This window comes from Hyperolius riggenbachi, chromosome 10, assembly GCF_040937935.1.
Source record: "Hyperolius riggenbachi isolate aHypRig1 chromosome 10, aHypRig1.pri, whole genome shotgun sequence".
Lineage (NCBI taxonomy): Eukaryota > Metazoa > Chordata > Amphibia > Anura > Hyperoliidae > Hyperolius > Hyperolius riggenbachi.
The window spans coordinates 287846670-287868779 of NC_090655.1; the positions used below are offsets into that span (position 1 = coordinate 287846670).

At 46.9% G+C, this 22110-nt stretch overlaps 1 protein-coding gene across 1 annotated transcript in view; it reads right to left on the reverse strand.

The window, feature by feature from the left end:
- The window catches only part of LOC137537282 (zinc finger protein 184-like), a 127520-nt gene that overhangs the window by 73458 nt on the left and 31952 nt on the right, over positions 1-22110 (reverse strand). Inside the window, exon 8 of the mRNA XM_068259362.1 lies at positions 2585-3276. Coding sequence (XP_068115463.1) covers positions 2585-3276 — 692 coding nt within the window. The remainder of the gene's footprint in view (positions 1-2584; positions 3277-22110) is intronic.

A 22110-nucleotide genomic window follows, 5' to 3' on the forward strand; every position in this document is an offset into this window, starting at 1 on the left:
AAATAAAAGCTGAGAAATGTATTTCCCACAATAATGCCTCTTGTACATCGTCTTATTATCTTTTGGGAGACACCTATGTCATTTCCCCTCAAAAAATTACTTGCTGGTTAAATAAAAGTAATTTTAAGTCAAAATTTGCCAGGGGTATGAATAATTATGGGTGTGTGTGTGTGTGTGTGTGTGTGTGTGTGTGTGTGTGTGTGTGTGTGTGTGCGTGTGTGTGTGTGTGTGCGTGTAAGTGTATGTGCGTGTATGTGTGTGTGTGTGTGTGTGTGTGTGTGTGTGTGTGTGTGTGTGTGTGTGTGTGTGTGTGTGTGTGTGTGTGTGTGTGTGTCTGTGTGTGTGTGTGTGTGTGTGTGTGTGTCATATATTTCAGATTCATTACACACAACTGAAGTAGTTCAAGCCTTTTATTGTTTTAATATTGATGATTTTGGCATACAGCTCATGAAAACCCAAAATTCCAATCTAAAAAAATTAGCATATTTCAACCGACCAATAAAAGAAAAGTGTTTTTAAAACAAAAAAAGTCAACCTTCAAATAATTATGTTCAGTTATGCACTCAATACTTGGTCAGGAATCCTTTTGCAGAAATGACTGCTTCAATGCGGCGTGGCATGGAGGCAATCAGCCTGTGGCACTGCTCAGGTGTTATGGAGGCCCAGGATACTTAGATAGCGGCCTTAAGCTCATCCAGAGTGTTGGGTCTTGCGTCTCTCAACTTTCTCTTCACAATATCCCACAGATTCTCTATGGGGATCAGGTCTGGAGAGTTGGCAGGCCAATTGAGCACAGTAATACCATGGTCAGTAAACCATTTACCAGTGGTTTTGGCACTGTGAGCAGGTGCCAGGTCGTGCTGAAAAATGAAATCTTCATCTCCATAAAGCTTTTCAGCAGCTGGAAGCATGAAGTGCTCCAAAATCTCCTGATAGCTAGCTGCATTGACCCTGCCCTTGATAAAACACAGTGGACTAACATCAGCAGCTGACATGGCACCCCAGACCATCACTGACTGTGGGTACTTGACACTGGACTTCAGGCATTCTGGCATTTCCCTCTCCCCAGTCTTCCTCCAGACTCTGGCACCTTGATATCCGAATGACATGTAAAAGTTGCTTTCATCCGAAAAAAGTACTTTGGACCACTGAGCAACAGTCCAGTGCTGCTTCTCTGTAACCCAGCTCAGGCGCTTCTGCCGCTGTTTCTGGTTCAAAAGTGGCTTGACCTGGGGAATGTGGCACCTGTAGCCCATTTCCTGCACACGCCTGTACATGGTGGCTCTGGATGTTTCTACTCCAGACTCAGTCCACTGCTTCCGCAGGTCCCCCAAGGGCTGGAATCGGCCCTTCTCCACAATCTTCCTCAGGGTCCGCTCACCTCTTTTCGTTGTGCAGCGTTTTCTGCCACACTTTTTCCTTCCCACAGACTTCCCACTGAGGTGCCTTGATACAGCACTCTGGGAACAGCCTATTCATTCAGAAATTTCTTTCTGTGTCTTACCCTCTTGCTTGAGGGTGTCACTGACTGTCGTCGCACAATATATGGTAGCAGAGCGTACAACCAGCCAATGCCACAACCTAGAAAATGCCTGACGTACGCTAGGGACCAACGCCTACAAACGCCTGGAATAGCAAGCAACTGCTGGAGGAGTCGAAGGAGTTTGATATAGACAGCCAAAGAGCAGCAACAATCTAATGCACTGACCAGCATGAGAGTCCTCGGGAATCAGTGTAAAAATGCTGCCATGTAAAAAGAAACACAAACATTAGAAAAGAACACTTATGGCCAAAACATTTCCCACAATCAGTACACACATAGGGCTTCTCATCAGTGTGACATCTCATGTCTCATAAGGCTTCGTTTCTCTCCAAAACATTTCCCACACTCAGCACATGAATAGAGCTTCTCACCAGTGTGATATCTCTCATGTTTGACAAGGGTTCTTTTATGTCCAAAACATTTCCCACACTCAGCACATGAATAGGGCTTCTCACCAGTGTGATATCTCTCATGATTGACAAGGGTTCTTTTATGTCCAAAACATTTCCCACACTCAGCACATGAATAGGGCTTCTCACCAGTGTGACATCTCTCATGTTTGACAAGGTTTCCTTTCTCTCCAAAACATTTCCCACACTCAGCACATGAATAGAGCTTCTCACCAGTGTGACATCTCTCATGTCTGACAAGGCTTCCGTTATTTCCAAAACATTTCCCACACTCAGCACATGAATAGGGCTTCTCACCAGTGTGAGATCTCTCGTGTTTGACAAGGCTTATTTTATGTGCAAACCATTTCCCACACTCAGCACATGAATAGGGCTTTTCACCAGTGTGAGTTCTCTCATGTGTAACAAGGTGTCCTTTCTGTCCAAAACATTTCCCACACTCAGCACATGAATAGGGCTTCTCACCAGTGTGAGATCTCTCATGTTTGACAAGGCTTCCTTTCTCTCCAAAACATTTCCCACACTCAGCACATGAATAGGGCTTCACACCAGTGTGAGATCTCTCATGTATGACAAGGTCTGATTTCTGCCCAAAACATTTCCCACACTCAGCACATGAATAGGGCTTCACACCAGTGTGAGATCTCTCATGTTTGACAAGGTCTGACTTCTGGCCAAAACATTTCCCACACTCAGCACATGAATAGGGCTTCACACCAGTGTGAGAGCTCTCATGTTTGACAAGGTGTGATTTCTGTCCAAAACATTTCCCACACTCAGAACATGAAAAGGGCTTCTCACCAGTGTGAGATCTCTCATGTTTGACAAGGTGTGATTTCTGTCCAAAACATTTCCCACACTCAGCACATGAAAAGGGCTTCTCACCAGTGTGAGATCTCTCATGTTTGACAAGTTTTCCTTTATGTCCAAAACATTTCCCACACTCGGCACACGAATAGGGCTTCTCGCCAGTGTGAATTCTCTCATGACTGACAAGGTTTGATTTCTGTACAAAACATTTCCCACACTCAGAACATTTATATGGCTTCTCACAAGTGTGACATATCTCGTGACTGACAAGCTGTGATTTCCATACAAAACATTTCCCACACGTGGAACAGGAGTGAGACCCTCCAGCAGGGGGAGAGCTGTGCTGGGTATGAGGCCCCTCAGAGTTAGACAGGTGAGGGGAGTCTGGGGGAATATTTGGGGTCACCAGGATATCTGCAGGAGACTCTTGTCCAATGTCATCATCATCCATTGTACAGTCTGTGGATACAGAGAGACGAGTCTCTGAGAGGTTCCTGATGCCGGGACTCCGCGCTGCAAATAGAGAAACATCATCACTTCCTGTTAGAGAATTCTGAGGGGAGGAGCAATTATCATTAGGGGCGGTCAGTGAGCTGCTGAGAATTCCAAGTTGATGCAAAGATGATGCAGATTGGAAATGGGCCAGATGCAGCATCTGCATAACTCTGCATATAATTATAATATAATTTGCACCATCTCAGAGTTATGGGCATGTCACTGACCATCGCTAGTTATCAGCCTGATAGAGAACTGCAGAAGGTTGTGCTCATTTGTTTTTGTATCTTTAAAAAGGACTATAACAACTGATGCAATCTCAAGAAGGCAAAAAAGATCTCTGAAAAACTTTATTCGCACAAGTAAAAAACATCCAAAAACATGGTTCTTCAATATCACAATAGTAGGTCTTGGAAATACAATAAATTAGTTTTGAATCAGTAACTGGTTATAGCTTTGCAGGTATTAAACTTCAAGGCATTTACTAATTCAAAACTAATTTATTGTATTTCCAAGACCTACTATTGTGATATTGAAGAACCATGTTTTTGGATGTTTTTTACTTGTGCGAATAAAGTTTTTCAGAGATCTTTTTTGCCTTCTTGAGATTGCATCAGTTGTTATAGTCCTTTTTAAAGATACAAAAACAAGTGTTGGTGGGCAAGGTGGACTGCCCTGAAAAAGGACTGTGTTTTGATCCTTTACACATCTAAAGGATTGTATCCTGAAATTTTTCTTAGAAGGTTGTGCTCATTACAGGCGGCCAATCACATGACAATAACTTTGCGTGCACATTTTCTTTATCTTGAAATTTGGACAATGCAATACATTTCCTGAGAAATATGATTATCTGCATACAATTTGCATTATACTTGCATACAACTACAGAGTTAAATACATCTCATTGACCCCCCTACACATAAAGCATTGGCCATACATAGAAAGCAGTAAGTTGTAGAGCTTGATGAGACAATGGCAGCAATGTGTTACTCCTGTGACAACAGACCTCTATGTACTTATAGCAAGACATCTGTGTTATGTTTGTAGAGCAATGTGGTGTCACTTACACATTCTTATTACCATTGTATCCTCGTGTCACTCATATGCCCCTTGTAACGTCCCTTTATCTCTCTCTTGTCCCCAATTGTGCAAATAAAGATATTGTGACGTTACACAACACTAAATTATAGGAGCTGCGAGGTGGAGGAATTATCCATTTATGTCATGGAGATCGCAAACCACTAATACTGCTGTAGCTAGATATACATACATACATATATACTCCTATACATACAGTATAGCCACATTCCTCCTCCCATCCTTCTGCCTAATAAGAAACTAAGCAGCTGAACCCTGCAGCTCCTATTGGACAGGAGATCAGAGGAGGCGGGGAATGGGTGTGACTAGAAATCACTGTGCCCCTCTGTAAAACTTGGGAAACCCCTCCAGCTTTTTATCAAACCGGTCATGACAACATTTTTATTTTATTAATTCACTAGCTGATGACCCGGCGTTGCCCGGGCAATGTATTTGGCTGGTGTTGACTCCGCCTACTTTTTCTAACCCTAACACACAATTACTCAATGACCGAGGTTGTGAGCTTTGGGGTCGTTGGTATCAATAATTTGTATATCGTTATAGAAATTAAACAAATCAGATTGGCTGTTTGAGGCTCCACCCCTCTCCAGCATCTGAACCCCAGTCACCCAATGATCAACTGTAGCATGTTTGAGGCATCTACTATTAACAGTGTAAAAATGGCAGCAATTCAAATATTCCCCTTGAAAAATTAACAGGTGAATTTTGATTGGCTATGATAGGCTCCACCCACTTCTCTGAATACTAATCTCAGTCACCCAGTGACCAGCTGGGGAAGGTTCAAGAACCCTGCCAATAGCAGTGTAAGAAGGGCTGCAGTTTATATTTTCCCAGTGAAATTTGTTTTGGCTGCATCCACTTTTGTTTTGGCTCCACCCACAGTCACTCAATTACCAAGTTTATGAGCTTTAGGATCCTTGGCATCAATAATTTGCATTTTCTCATTGAAATTAAACAAATCTGGCTGCGTGTGGCTCCGCCCCCTTTTATGAATTTGAACCCCAGTGACCCAATGACCAACTGTATCAGGTTTGAGGCCTGTGCCATTAACAGTGCAAGAATGGCAGCAATTTTAATATTCTCCCTGAAAATCAACAGGTGAATTTTGATTGGCTTTTTTAGGCTCCACTCACTTTACTGAATATTAATCCCAGTCACCCAGTGACCAACTGTGCAAAGTTTGAGAACTCTGCCATTAACAGTGTAAGAAGGGCTGCAGTCTACATTTTCCCAGGGAAATCTGTTTTTTGACACAATCCAGTTTTTGTAACCTTGACACACAGTCACTCAATGACCAAGTTTGTGAGTTTTGGCATCAATAATTTGTATATTCCCATAAATTAAACAAATCAGATTGGCTGTTTGAGGCTCCACCCCTCTCTGGCATTTGAACACCAGTCACCCAATGACAAACTGTAGCAGGTTTGAGGCATCTGCTATTAACAGTGTAAGAATGGCTGCAGTTTATATTTTCCCATGTAAAAAGCTATTTTTGGCTCCGCCCACTGTTTCTAGCCTTGACATACGGTCACTCAATCACCAGTCCAAGTTTATGAGCTTTGGGGTCCTTGGCATCAATAAGTTGCATTTTTCCATTGAAATTAAACAAATCTGATTGGCTGTTTGTGGCCCACTCCCTTTTCTGAATTGAAACCCCAGTCTCCCAGTGACAGACTGTACCAGATTCGAGGCATCTGCCATTAAGAGTATAAGAGTGGCAGCAATGTAAATGTTCCCCTTGAAAATTAATAGGTGAATTTTAATTGGCTGTTGTAGGCTCCACCCACTTTCCTGAACATTAATCCAAGTTACCCAGTGACCAACTGTGTCAAGTTTGAGAACCCTGCCAATAACAGAATGGCTGAAATCAATCTAACAAATCTGATTGGCTGTTTGTGGCTCCACCCCCTTTAGTGAATTTGGACCCCAGTCACCCAATGCCTGACTATCGCAGGTTTGAGGCCTCTGCCATTAACAGTGTAAGAATAGTAGCACTGTAAATATTCCCCTTAAAAAAATCAATAGGTGAATTTTGTCAGCATAGGCGGCAATTTTCTGCTCTGTTGGCCCTATTCTAACTCCTGCTATGTCAATATTCTTACGCACGGTTTTTAAAGAGACTCTGTAACAAAAATGTCAGCCTTATTTCTCCTATCCTATAAGTTCTTATATCTGTTCTAATGCGATCTGGATTACTGCAGCCTTTTCTAGTTGCACTGTCTCTGTAATATATCTAATCTTCTTTTCTTTGTCAAGCTTTGTCGAACCAGAGAGGAATGTGCTGCCTCTGCTGTGATAGGGAGAGGTTATGCACGCCCCCTGTAGTCTCTGTGTGTGTGCTTTGTTTATTGCTCTCAGTTTCACCTTGTCTGTAGACTGGAGCGCAGATAATTCACTATGTAGAAAAACCTGCAGTACAGTATACTGTAACATGATACAGAATATATATATATATATATATATATATATATATATATATATATATTAGTAAAGAGGTCCGCCTGTTAGAAACCAGGCGCTAGGTCACTGCCGCTACCCCCCGCAATGCGCGCACATACGCGTCCCACTTGCTCGTTCCCCACCACTGCCTGAAGTATATGCACACAGGGAGATGCTTGCTTGGCAGTTGGAAAAAGCTGTTATTTCCCACAATGCAATGAGAACCTCTGTGAACCACACACAGCAAACTGTCAGGTCCGGCCCTGTGTCCTAACTGCCCTGGCTGCGCACATGCTCAGTACAACAAAGCCAGGGACACACAACCATTCAGCTGATGACGCAGGGACACTTGCATTTTATTGTATAGGATATATATATACACGCTTACCTAAAGGATTATTAGGAACATTATCTAATCAACCAATCAGATGGCAGTTGCTTCAATGCATTTAGGGATGTGGTCCTGGTCAAGACAATAATGGCCTCAATTCACTAAGATCATGCTGGAGATAATAAGGCAAGAGAAAACTTACCTCCACACAGTGAGAGAGTTATTTTATCTCTTCATTCCTTAAAGTGGACCCAAATTAAAAATACAAGATTTTAGAAATAAAATCTATTTTCTAAATTATAATAATAAGTAGCAGCCTTTTTTCAGCTGCATGATGACAAATATAAAATATTTTACATTTATTGGAGGAACCCCTCCCTTCCTTTCATATTGCCGGGACAGAATCCGGCAAACTGGTGGAGTAGATGGTGTCTGGAAATGGAGGAATTGCTAATGGCTGCCCCCAGTATAACCGTAGTTATGAAAAGAGAAGGGTGAAAAGCATGCACTGAAATGATCATAGGTTTGAAGGAGTGTTTATTTATCTTTGTATGTGTCAGACTGGTGCAACTAAATATTTTAAATAAAAAAAAATGTTTGGTTTGGATCCACTTTAAGTTACCTCCTCTGTAGTTATTTTACCTCCTCCGTAGTTAATTTACCTCCTCTGTAGTTAAGTTACCTCCTCTGTAGTTATTTTACCTCCTCCGTAGTTAATTTACCTCCTCTGTAGTTATTTTCACATGCAGTTAATTAACAGCCTGTCTTTAACTCTGGAGTTATTTTAAGGATTGGAGAGTTAACTTAAAGACAGAAGAGTTAACTTTAGGTTTGCCTGAGGTAAAATGTTGCCTGAATACTACATGCCTTATCACCATGGTGACCACTCTAGAAACGTTATTAAAGACAGGAGATAAGCTTAGTGAATTGAGACAAATCTCCTGAACTCCAAACTGAATGTCAGAAGGGGAAAAAAAGGGGATTTAAGCAATTTTGAGCGTGGCATGGTTGTTGGTGCCAGACGGGCCGGTCTGGAGCAGCGGGAACAGCCAAGAGGGACCCAGGGGATCACAGTGACTCCATTGGTATGTTTTTTATTGTACAAATTCTCTTTAAAATAAGCTTCTGAGCATGACGTTTGCCATTTGCTGTCTCAATGGACTGCGATAACATCCCATTTACTTTAATCCTAGCTGTTAGGTCTCTATACGTGGATAAGATCCATGATCTCATGTTCTCACCAAGTCCTATGTGTTTCAATACTACTCTAATAAATCCCCACCTGACTCTGCCATACGCCTCTTCAGCATCTGTAGAAAGCAATAACACAGGGTCAGGTGAGGAGCTAACCCACTGGACTATATCCACGGATCTAACTGTGTTACCACGAGCCTCCCTCCCCTTTATAAATCCCACTTGATCAGAATGCACTAGTTCTTTCAGCACCGGGGACAGTGTAATCGCCATTATTTTTGTGAAGACCTTTAGATCTATAGATAATAGAGAAATAGGTCTGTAGCTTGAGCAGGAAGCAGAATCCTTCCCTTCCTTTATAATCACTGAGATATGGGAGGCTAGCGATTCATGTCCAAATTTACCCCAAATCCACCCTCTATACATAAGGAAGTCAATGCCCTTCACCAAAAGGGTTCTAATATATCTCTGTATTTTCTATTATAGTCTAAAGAGAAGCCATCGGGTCCAGGAGCTTTCCTCCTTGACATTTGCCCCACAGCCTCAAATAATTCCTCCGCTGTAATTAATATTTCCATACTAACCTCTAAAGGGCCAAGCCTGAGGCTTCCTCCATTCCCTCCTCCTCCCCCGCTTCCCATCCCCACCTCTTGGGACATCTTCTATTTTGCATAGTTTGCTAGAGTAGGAACCGAACATCTTAGTTAGTGACTCATTTCCATGAGGTTTCTGACCATGTGGGTCGCAGAGAAAAGGGACGTAGTTAGATGTCTGTTGCTGTTTCAGGGTTCTGGCCAACAGCCTCCCCCCCCCCCCCCCCTCCTTATTCCCAAATTCATAAAAGCTCCCCTTACATCTCATGGCAGCGTATTTTGCCTTTGTAAAAAGGATATTATTAAGTTTTTCCTTTTTCCTCGTAAGCTCTCCCAACATCTCCTTACTCAGTGTATTTTTATGTAAGAGCTCCAATTTCTCAATTTCTGTTACACAGGTCATTACCTCTCTTTCTCGCTCCTTCTCCAGCCAACTACCTTCTCTGATCAAAGTCCCTCTTATCAACGCTTTGTGAGCTTCCCAGACCAATAAGGGGGAGTATCCTCCTTATCATTCTCCTTAGAGTATACCTTCAATTCACTTGCTATCCTCCCAGCTATCTCTTCAGTTCTCAGGAGTGAGTGGTTTAGACTCCAACTCCATGGTCCATTCCTTATTATTTTCCGTCCTATATGTAACTTGATAGATGAATGATCCGAGATCAGGGCAGCTTCTATCTTAGTTTCATCTTCTTCCGAAAGAAAAATATGAGAAATCAAAAAATAATCTATGCGGGAGGAGGAGTTACGAGGGAAGGAATAGAACGTATAATCTCTCATTGAGGGGTGTTGGATACGCCAAATATCGATTAGTTGTCGTTTTATGAGAGCACGTTTAACCCTCTGTATGGCTCCCTTTGTGAGAGCGGATCTCCCTGTAGAGGAATCCATAGAGGGATCCAATACTAAATTTACATCACCCGCTATCACTATTGATCCCTCCAAGAAGTCAACCAACCTATTCAAAATCTGCTCCAGAAACCCCGCCTGACCCGAGTTAGAGACATAGACTACCCCCAGCGTCATCCTACGAGAATTAATAAGTCCCTTTACCAACAAATATCTTCCTTGTGTGTCTCCACGTACCTCCGCCTCTCCAAGCCTAACATTACTGGCCAGTACTATCGCTACCCCCCTAGTCCTTGTGTGTCTCCACTTACCTCCGCCTCTCCAAGCCTAACATTACTGGCCAGTACTATCGCTACCCCCTACTCCTTGTGTGTCTCCACTTACCTCCGCCTCTCCAAGCCTAACATTACTGGCCAGTACTATCGCTACCCCCCTACTCCTTGTGTGTCTCCACTTACCTCCGCCTCTCCAAGCCTAACATTACTGGCCAGTACTATCACTACCCCCCTACTCCTTGTGTGTCTCCACTTACCTCCGCCTCTTCAAGCCTAACATTACTGGCCAGTACTATCGCTACCCCCCTACTCCTTGTGTGTCTCCACTTACCTCCGCCTCTCCAAGCCTAACATTACTGGCCAGTACTATCGCTACCCCCCTACTCCTTGTGTGTCTCCACTTACCTCCGCCTCTTCAAGCCTAACATTACTGGCCAGTACTATCGCTACCCCCCTACTCCTTGTGTGTCTCCACTTACCTCCGCCTCTCCAAGCCTAACATTAGTGGCCAGTACTATCACTACCCCCTTACTCCTTGTGTGTCTCCACTTACCTCCGCCTCTCCAAGCCTAACATTACTGGCCAGTACTATCGCTACCCCCTACTCCTTGTGTGTCTCCACTTACCTCCGCCTCTCCAAGCCTAACATTACTAGCCAGTACTAGCGCTACCCCCCTACTCCTTGTGTGTCTCCACTTACCTCCGCCTCTTCAAGCCTAACATTACTGGCCAGTACTATCGCTACCCCCCTACTCCTTGTGTGTCTCCACTTACCTCCGCCTCTCCAAGCCTAACATTAGTGGCCAGTACTATCACTACCCCCTTACTCCTTGTGTGTCTCCACTTACCTCCGCCTCTTCAAGCCTAACATTACTGGCCAGTACTATCGCTACCCCCCTACTCCTTGTGTGTCTCCACTTACCTCCGCCTCTTCAAGCCTAACATTACTGGCCAGTACTATCACTACCCCCCTACTCCTTGTGTGTCTCCACTTACCTCCGCCTCTTCAAGCCTAACATTACTGGCCAGTACTATCGCTACCCCCCTACTCCTTGTGTGCCTCCACTTACCTCCGCCTCTTCAAGCCTAACATCACTGGCCAGTACTATCGCTACCCCCCTACTCCTTGTGTGTCTCCACTTACCTCCGCCTCTCCAAGCCTAACATTAGTGGCCAGTACTATCACTACCCCCTTACTCCTTGTGTGTCTCCACTTACCTCCGCCTCTTCAAGCCTAACATTACTGGCCAGTACTATCACTACGCCCCTACTCCTTGTGTGTCTCCACTTACCTCCGCCTCTCCAAGCCTAACATTAGTGGCCAGTACTATCACTACCCCCCTACTCCTTGTGTGTCTCCACTTACCTCCGCCTCTTCAAGCCTAACATTACTGGCCAGAACTATCACTACCCCCCTACTCCTTGTGTGTCTCCACTTACCTCTGCCTCTCCAAGCCTAACATTACTGGCCAGTACGATCACTACCCCCCTACTCCTTGTGTGTCTCCACGTACCTCCGCCTCTTCAAGCCTAACATTACTGGCCAGTACTATCGCTACCCCCCTACTCCTTGTGTGTCTCCACTTACCTCCGCCTCTTCAAGCCTAACATTACTGGCCAGTACTATCGCTACCCCCCTACTCCTTGTGTGTCTCCACGTACCTCCACCTCTTCAAGCCTAACATCACTGGCCAGTACTATCGCTACCCCCCTACTCCTTGTGTGTCTCCACTTACCTCCGCCTCTCCAAGCCTAACATTACTGGCCAGTACTATCGCTACCCCCCTACTCCTTGTGTGTCTTCACTTACCTCCGCCTCTCCAAGCCTAACATTACTGGCCAGTACTATCGCTACCCCCCTACTCCTTGTGTGTCTCCACTTACCTCCGCCTCTTCAAGCCTAACATTACTGGCCAGTACTATCGCTACCCCCCTACTCCTTGTGTGTCTCCACTTACCTCCGCCTCTTCAAGCCTAACATTACTGGCCAGTACTATCGCTACCCCCCTACTCCTTGTGTGTCTCCACTTACCTCCGCCTCTTCAAGCCTAACATTACTGGCCAGTACTATCGCTACCCCCATACTCTTTGTGTGTCTCCACTTACCTCCGCCTCTTCAAGCCTAACATTACTGGCCAGTACTATCGCTACCCCCCTACTCCTTGTGTGTCTCCACTTACCTCCGCCTCTTCAAGCCTAACATTACTGGCCAGTACTATCGCTACCCCCCTACTCTTTGTGTGTCTCCACTTACCTCCGCCTCTTCAAGCCTAACATTACTGGCCAGTACTATCGCTACCCCCCTACTCCTTGTGTGTCTCCACTTACCTCCGCCTCTCCAAGCCTAACATTAGTGGCCAGTACTATCACTACCCCCTTACTCCTTGTGTGTCTCCACTTACCTCCGCCTCTCCAAGCCTAACATTAGTGGCCAGTACTATCACTACCCCCTTACTCCTTGTGTGTCTCCACTTACCTCCGCCTCTCCAAGCCTAACATTAGTGGCCAGTACTATCACTACCCCCCTTCTCCTTGTGTGTCTCCACTTACCTCCGCCTCTTCAAGCCTAACATTACTGGCCAGTACTATCACTACCCCCTTACTCCTTGTGTGTCTCCACTTACCTCCGCCTCTTCAAGCCTAACATTACTGGCCAGTACTATCACTACCCCCCTACTCCTTGTGTGTCTCCACTTACCTCCGCCTCTTCAAGCCTAACATTAGTGGCCAGTACTATCACTACCCCCTTACTCCTTGTGTGTCTCCACTTACCTCCGCCTCTCCAAGCCTAACATTAGTGGCCAGTACTATCACTACCCCCTTACTCCTTGTGTGTCTCCACTTACCTCCGCCTCTCCAAGCCTAACATTAGTGGCCAGTACTATCACTACCCCCCTTCTCCTTGTGTGTCTCCACTTACCTCCGCCTCTTCAAGCCTAACATTACTGGCCAGTACTATCACTACCCCCTTACTCCTTGTGTGTCTCCACTTACCTCCGCCTCTTCAAGCCTAACATTACTGGCCAGTACTATCACTACCCCCCTACTCCTTGTGTGTCTCCACTTACCTCCGCCTCTTCAAGCCTAACATTACTGGCCAGTACTATCGCTACCCCCCTACTCCTTGTGTGTCTCCACTTACCTCCGCCTCTCCAAGCCTAACATTACTGGCCAGTACTATCGCTACCCCCCTACTCCTTGTGTGTCTCCACTTACCTCCGCCTCTTCAAGCCTAACATTACTGGCCAGTACTATCGCTACCCCCCTACTCCTTGTGTGTCTCCACTTACCTCCGCCTCTTCAAGCCTAACATTACTGGCCAGTACTATCACTACCCCCCTACTCCTTGTGTGTCTCCACTTACCTCCGCCTCTTCAAGCCTAACATTACTGGCCAGTACTATCGCTACCCCCATACTCTTTGTGTGTCTCCACTTACCTCCGCCTCTTCAAGCCTAACATTACTGGCCAGTACTATCGCTACCCCCCTACTCCTTGTGTGTCTCCACTTACCTCCGCCTCTTCAAGCCTGACATTACTGGCCAGTACTATCGCTACCCCCCTACTCTTTGTGTGTCTCCACTTACCTCCGCCTCTCCAAGCCTAACATCACTGGACAGTACTATCGCTACCCCCCTACTCCTTGTGCGTCTCCACTTACCTCCGCCTCTTCAAGCCTAACATTACTGGTCAGTACTATCGCTACCCCCCTACTCCTTGTGTGTCTCCACTTACCTCCGCCTCTTCAAGCCTAACATTACTGACCAGTACTATAGCTACCCCCCTACTCCTTGTGTGTCTCCACTTACCTCCGCCTCTGTAAGCCTAACATTACTGGCCAGTACTATCGCTACCCCCCTACTCCTTGTGTGTCTCCACTTACCTCCACCTCTTCAAGCCTAACATTACTGGCCAGTACTATCGCTACCCCCCTACTCCTTGTGTGTCTCCACTTACCTCCGCCTCTCCAAGCCTAACATTACTGGCCAGTACTATCACTACCCCCCAACTCCTTGTGTGTCTCCACTTACCTCCGCCTCTGTAAGCCTAACATTACTGACCAGTACTATCGCTACCCCCCTACTCCTTGTGTGTCTCCACTTACCTCCGCCTCTTCAAGCCTAACATTACTGGCCAGTACTATCGTTACCCCCCCTACTCCTTGTGCGTCTCCACTTACCTCCGCCTCTTCAAGCCTAACATTACTGGCCAGTACTATCGCTACCCCCCTACTCCTTGTGTGTCTCCACTTACCTCCGCCTCTCCAAGCCTAACATTACTGGCCAGTACTATCACTACCCCCCAACTCCTTGTGTGTCTCCACTTACCTCCGCCTCTTCAAGCCTAACATTACTGGTCAGTACTATCGCTACCCCCCTACTCCTTGTGTGTCTCCACGTACCTCCGCCTCTTCAAGCCTAACATTACTGGTCAGTACTATCGCTACCCCCCTACTCCTTCTGTGCCTCCACTTACCTCCACCTCTTCAAGCCTAACATTACTGGCCAGTACTATCGCTACCCCCCTACTCCTTGTGTGTCTCCACTTACCTCCGCCTCTCCAAGCCTAACATTACTGGCCAGTACTATCACTACCCCCCAACTCCTTGTGTGTCTCCACTTACCTCCGCCTCTTCAAGCCTAACATTACTGGACAGTACTATCGCTACCCCCCTACTCCTTGTGTGTCTCCACTTACCTCCGCCTCTTCAAGCCTAACATTACTGGCCAGTACTATCGCTACACCCCTACTCCTTGTGTGTCTCCACTTACCTCCACCTCTCCAAGCCTAACATTACTGGCCAGTACTATCGCTACACCCCTACTCCTTGTGTGTCTCCACTTACCTCCACCTCTCCAAGCCTAACATTACTGGCCAGTACTATCGCTACACCCCTACTCCTTGTGTGTCTCCACTTACCTCCACCTCTCCAAGCCTAACATTACTGGCCAGTACTATCGCTACACCCCTACTCCTTGTGTGTCTCCACTTACCTCCACCTCTCCAAGCCTAACATTACTGGCCAGTACTATCGCTACCCCCCTACTCCTTGTGTGCCTCCACTTACCTCCACCTCTTCAAGCCTAACATTACTGGCCAGTACTATCGCTACCCCCCTACTCCTTGTGTGTCTCCACTTACCTCCGCCTCTCCAAGCCTAACATTACTGGCCAGTACTATCACTACCCCCCTACTCCTTGTGTGTCTCCACTTACCTCCGCCTCTTCAAGCCTAACATTACTGGCCAGTACTATCGCTACCCCCCTACTCCTTGTGTGTCTCCACTTACCTCCGCCTCTTCAAGCCTAACATTACTGGCCAGTACTATCGCTACCCCCATACTCCTTGTGTGTCTCCACTTACCTCCGCCTCTTCAAGCCTAACATTACTGGCCAGTACTATCACTACCCCCCTACTCCTTGTGCGTCTCCACTTACCTCCGCCTCTTCAAGCCTAACATCACTGGCCAGTACTATCGCTACCCCCCTACTCCTTGTGTGTCTCCACTTACCTCCGCCTCTCCAAGCCTAACATTACTGGCCAGTACTATCACCACCCCCCTACTCCTTGTGTGTCTCCACTTACCTCCGCCTCTTCAAGCCTAACATTACTGGCCAGTACTATCGCTACCCCCCTACTCTTTGTGTGTCTCCACTTACCTCCGCCTCTTCAAGCCTAACATTACTGGCCAGTACTATCACTACCCCCCTACTCCTTGTGTGTCTCCACTTACCTCCGCCTCTTCAAGCCTAACATTAGTGGCCAGTACTATCACTACCCCCCTTCTCCTTGTGTGTCTCCACTTACCTCCGCCTCTCCAAGCCTAACATTACTGGCCAGTACTATCGCTACCCCCCTACTCCTTGTGTGTCTCCACTTACCTCCGCCTCTTCAAGCCTAACATTACTGGCCAGTACTATCGCTACCCCCCTACTCCTTGTGTGTCTCCACTTACCTCCGCCTCTTCAAGCCTAACATTACTGGCCAGTACCATCGCTACCCCCATACTCTTTGTGTGTCTCCACTTACCTCCGCCTCTTCAAGCCTAACATTACTGGCCAGTACTATCGCTACCCCCCTACTCCTTGTGTGTCTCCACTTACCTCCGCCTCTTCAAGCCTAACATTACTGGCCAGTACTATCGCTACCCCCCTACTCTTTGTGTGTCTCCACTTACCTCCGCCTCTCCAAGCCTAACATCACTGGACAGTACTATCGCTACCCCCCTACTACTTGTGTGTCTCCACTTACCTCCACCTCTCCAAGCCTAACATTACTGGCCAGTACTATCGCTACCACCCTATACTCCTTGTGTGTCTCCACTTACCTCCGCCTCTTCAAGCCTAACATTACTGGCCAGTACTATCGCTACCCCCCTACTCCTTGTGTGTCTCCGCTTACCTCCGCCTCTCCAAGCCTAACATTACTGGCCAGTACTATCGCTACCCCCTACTCCTTGTGTGTCTCCACTTACCTCCGCCTCTTCAAGCCTAACATTACTGGCCAGTACTATCGCTACCCCCCTACTCCTTGTGTGTCTCCACGTACCTCCGCCTCTTCAAGCCTAACATTACTGGCCAGTACTATCACTACTCCCCTACTCCTTGTGTGTCTCCGCTTACCTCCGCCTCTTCAAGCCTAACATTACTGGCCAGTACTATCGCTACCCCCCTACTCCTTGTGTGTCTCCACTTACCTCCGCCTCTTCAAGCCTAACATTACTGGCCAGTACTATCGCTACCCCCCGACTCCTTGTGCGTCTCCACTTACCTCCGCCTCTCCAAGCCTAACATTACTGGCCAGTACTATCGCTACCCCCCTACTCCTTGTGTGTCTCCACTTACCTCCGCCTCTTCAGGCCTAACATTACTGGCCAGTACTATCACTACCCCCTACTCCTTGTGTGTCTCCACTTACCTCCGCCTCTTCAAGCCTAACATTACTGGCCAGTACTATCGCTACCTCCCTACTCCTTGTGTGTCTCCACTTACCTCCGCCTCTTCAAGCCTAACATTACTGGCCAGTACTATCGCTACCCCCCTACTCCTTGTGTGTCTCCACTTACCTCCGCCTCTCCAAGCCTAACATTACTGGCCAGTACTATCCCTACCCCCCTACTCCTTGTGTGTCTCCACTTACCTACGCCTCTCCAAGCCTAACATTACTGGCCAGTACTATCACTACCCCCCTACTCCTTGTGTGTCTCCACGTACCTCCGCCTCTTCAAGCCTAACATTACTGGCCAGTACTATCGCTACCCCCCTACTCTTTGTGTGTCTCCACTTACCTCCGCCTCTTCAAGCCTAACATTACTGGCCAGTACTATCTCTACCCCGCTACTCCTTGTGTGTCTCCACTTACCTCCGCCTCTTCAAGCCTAACATTACTGGCCAGTACTATCGCTACCCCCCTACTCCTTGTGTGTCTCCACTTACCTCCGCCTCTTCAAGCCTAACATTACTGGCCAGTACTATCGCTACCCCCCTACTCCTTGTGTGTCTCCACTTACCTCCGCCTCTTCAAGCCTAACATTACTGGCCAGTACTATCACTACCCCCCTACTCCTTGTGTGTCTCCACTTACCTCCGCCTCTTCAAGCCTAACATTACTGGCCAGTACTATCGCTACCCCCCTACTCCTTGTGTGTCTCCACTTACCTCCGCCTCTTCAAGCCTAACATTACTGGCCAGTACTATTGCTACCCCCCTACTCCTTGTGTGTCTCCACTTACCTCCGCCTCTTCAAGCCTAACATTACTGGCCAGTACTATCGCTACCCCCCTACTCCTTGTGTGTCTCCACTTACCTCCGCCTCTCCAAGCCTAACATTAGTGGCCAGTACTATCGCTACCCCCTACTCCTTGTGTGTCTCCACTTACCTCCGCCTCTTCAAGCCTAACATTACTGGCCAGTACTATCACTACCCCCCTACTCCTTGTGTGTCTCCACTTACCTCCGCCTCTTCAAGCCTAACATTAGTGGCCAGTACTATCACTACCCCCTTACTCCTTGTGTGTCTCCACTTACCTCCGCCTCTTCAAGCCTAACATTACTGGCCAGTACTATCACTACCCCCCTACTCCTTGTGTGTCTCCACTTACCTCCGCCTCTTCAAGCCTAACATTACTGGCCAGTACTATCGCTACCCCCCTACTCCTTGTGTGTCTCCACTTACCTCCGCCTCTCCAAGCCTAACATTACTGGCCAGTACTATCGCTACCCCCTACTCCTTGTGTGTCTCCACGTACCTCCGCCTCTTCAAGCCTAACATTACTGGCCAGTACTATCGCTACCCCCCTACTCCTTGCGTCTGGAGTATTGCTATAAAAGGCAGAAGGGAATTTCCTGATGGTAATCTTTGGCTGCTGGTCCCTCTGAAATGAGTCTCCTGGAGGAATGCTTTCTGGATCTTATCTCTTTATAAACACCGTAATAGAGTAGATCTTTTTCTGGGACATTAACACCATGGACATTAAGGGAAAATAAAGTATCCTGGGACATTCTAATCTATACTTACTTTACATTTTGATGCCATCTACTTATCCTTTCTAATTTTACGGGCATGAGAGAATCGGTCCAAGAAAAATAAAATAAGAGAAAAGAATTAGAATAAGAAACATGAAAAGGCAGAATGACCCATCCTATATGTTGTAGTGGATGTCGGCCACTTACCCCTATACTGGGATATTGGAGCATGCTTCTCCTGTGCAGAGGGTCTATACTTTTCCATCTGAGGGCTTTCTGGCCCACTGGAGGTTGAGATCGAGTCATCATAATGGAGTCTTCTCTGCACCCGCTCACGGGACTGGTCCTCTCTATCCTTCCTCTCCATCTTTCCTCTCTCTCCACTGCCTCCCCCCACAGATTATCCCTCCTTGAAGAAACAAGACAATCCTTTCTAGAATTCTCTCCTTTACTTTTTCCTGGGCCTCTAAATTACCTTCATCAGGTCCAGGGAAATGGGCCAGGCGTTTCCTCTTACAATAACACAGCAGGCAGAGATATAATACCGTTTTATTCACATCAAAGCCTTTAAGGCAAATTATTTCTTTCCTCAGTTGCTATCCCCCTATACTCACACCCTTATTATCTAACTTACCAGCAATTCCCACCCCTCCCTCCTGATCTCGGGGCTGTGATCTGCCCTCATTGTAATCCCTCACTTACCCTCCTATTCCCCTGTATTCGCAAACTTACTATTTACATGCTAATCTCCCCAGGGGGCAATGAAGCGCCCCACACCCACCCGCCTCCCCCCATGTCCCCCTCGTGGGTCTCTTTTCCTTTGGTTTGTAGGTCGAGGAAGGAACTAAGTGCACCCCGAGTCATGACTAGACTCCCTCCCTCTACCCCCCTCACCCCCGAGTGTACATCTATTCTGAAAATCACCGGGCACTTCCTATCTCACATTTTTGCGTCTTTCTCCACGTGAAAACCATCGACATAGATTTAACCCTTCACATTTCCCCTATTTCCCCCTCTTTACATCTCTTCCAATACTTCCAATCTCTGGTGAGTATAACAGATGAATATTTCAATCAGTGCCGTGCTATTTACACCCTTAGAATTTTTTATTCCAACAACCTTTATTTTCCCCTCTTTGCCCGGGCACCGGGGTGGGGGGCGCCAATCGCCCGCCCCCGATGCCCGGCCAAACCACCCCTCTCCCCCTGAGGAGTCAGGCAGTGGGTGCAGGGCACTAAAGCAAGCCTGACATACTGAGGTGATGGGAGGAGTCAGGCAGTGGGTGCAGGGCACTAAAGCAAGCCTGACATACTGAGGTGATGGGAGGAGTCAGGCAGTGGGTGCAGGGTAGTAAAGCAAGCCTGACATACTGAGGTGATGGGAGGAGTCAGGCAGTGGGTGCAGGGTAGTAAAGCAAGCCTGACATACTGAGGTGATGGGAGGAGTCAGGCAGTGAGTGCAGGGCACTAAAGCAAGCCTGACATACTGAGGTGATGGGAGGAGTCAGGCAGTGGGTGCAGGGCACTAAAGCATGCATGACATACTGAGGTGATGGGAGGAGTCAGGCAGTGGGTGCAGGGTAGTAAAGCAAGCCTGACATACTGAGGTGATGGGAGGAGTCAGGCAGTGGGTGCAGGGCACTAAAGCAAGCCTGACATACTGAGGTGATGGGAGGAGTCAGGCAGTGGGTGCAGGGTAGTAAAGCAAGCCTGACATACTGAGGTGATGGGAGGAGTCAGGCAGTGGGTGCAGGGCACTAAAGCAAGCCTGACATACTGAGCAGTGGTGCTCAGCAGAGCTCGAATATTCGAGTAGCTCGAATATTCGAGCTCTTTTTCAGCTATTCGAGCTCGGTATTCGAGCTCCGAATAGCTGCAGCTATTCGAATGGGCTATTCGCGTACACTCGAATAGCCCATTCACTATTCGAGCTATTCGAGCAAACGGCGCTATTCGAGCTCGGTACCGAGCTCGAATAGCGTCATAGCCCAGATTGATGTCCTTAGAGCCAATCAGAGGGCTCCCAGGCCCTCTGACGGCAGCCAATCACAGAGGGGGACCCTGGCCAGCCCCTACCCTATAAATAGCGGCCGCCATGTTACGTTTCTCCGTCCTTGCCTGAGACTTGCATAGAGAGAGAGTTGCTCCTTTGTGCTTTGGCTTAGCAAGAGCTTTATTGTGGTCATTTACCTAGCGTTTTTGCTCACATACACCTCCTATACACACCTATATTGTTGTTAGTTAGTTAGACATTGTATTTTAGTTAGTAGCTTTTGTGTTACATAGAGACAGGCCAGCTGCTGCAGGCTTACAGCTTTAGGCCTCAGGGCCTGCCTGTGTGGGCAGCTGTCCTCCTGTCCTCTGTTTATTTCTCTCTATTCTATACCAGTATTTCTGCTGTCCTTTACTACTGATTGTATTAGTATTGTAGTTATATACTGTAACTGTACTAGGACACTCACTGTCACTGTTCATAGGCTACTAGCTGCTCCTGCGTATGTGCACTCACTGTCTGTGTACACACTACACACACTCTATTTCCAAGTTCTGATAACTGATTGATTATTGTAATTGAATATTGTAATTAGTTGTACTCACTGTTACTACTTACTGTACTAGGAGTCTCGGACACTCAGTCACTGTTCATAGGCTACTAGCTCCTGCGTGTGTGCACTCACTGTCTGTGTACACACTACACACACTCTATTTCCTTCTGATAACTGATTGATTATTGTAATTAGTTAGTTGTACTTACTGTTACTACTTACTGTACTAGGAGTCTAGGACACTCAGTCACTGTTCATAGGCTACTAGCTCCTGCGTGTGTGCACTCACCGTCTGTGTACACACTACACACACTCTATTTACTTCTGATAACTGATTGATTATTGTAATTAGTTAGTTGTACTTACTGTTACTACTTACTGTACTAGGAGTCTAGGACACTCAGTCACTGTTCATAGGCTACTAGCTCCTGCGTGTGTGCACTCACTGTCTGTGTACACACTACACACACTCTATTTCCTTCTGATAACTGATTGATTATTGTAATTAGTTAGTTGTACTTACTGTTACTACTTACTGTACTAGGAGTCTAGGACACTCAGTCACTGTTCATAGGCTACTAGCTCCTGCGTGTGTGCACTCACTGTCTGTGTACACACTACACACACTCTATTTCCTTCTGATAACTGATTGATTATTGTAATTAGTTAGTTGTACTTACTGACTGTTACTACTTACTTACTTACTGTACTAGGGACACTCACTCAGTCACTGTTCATAGGCTAGCTCCTGCGCGTGTTTGCGCGTGCGTGCACTCACTGTCTGTAGTGTACACACACTAAATTTACTTGTGATTACTACTGATTATTGTAAGTTGTAACTGCTAGTTGTACTTCCTGACTGTTACTACTTACTTACTGTACTAGGGACACTCACTCAGTCACCTCACCCACCAACCCACTCCATTAAAGTACCCCACTTTTCACCCGCCCTTTTAAAAAACTTTTGTCTATACGCCCAAAACATCGAAGATGTCTGGAAGTGGCAGCCAGCGCGGTTTGGGCAAGGGGAAGGGCAGCAAGGGAATCAGGAGGAGAGGGAGCAG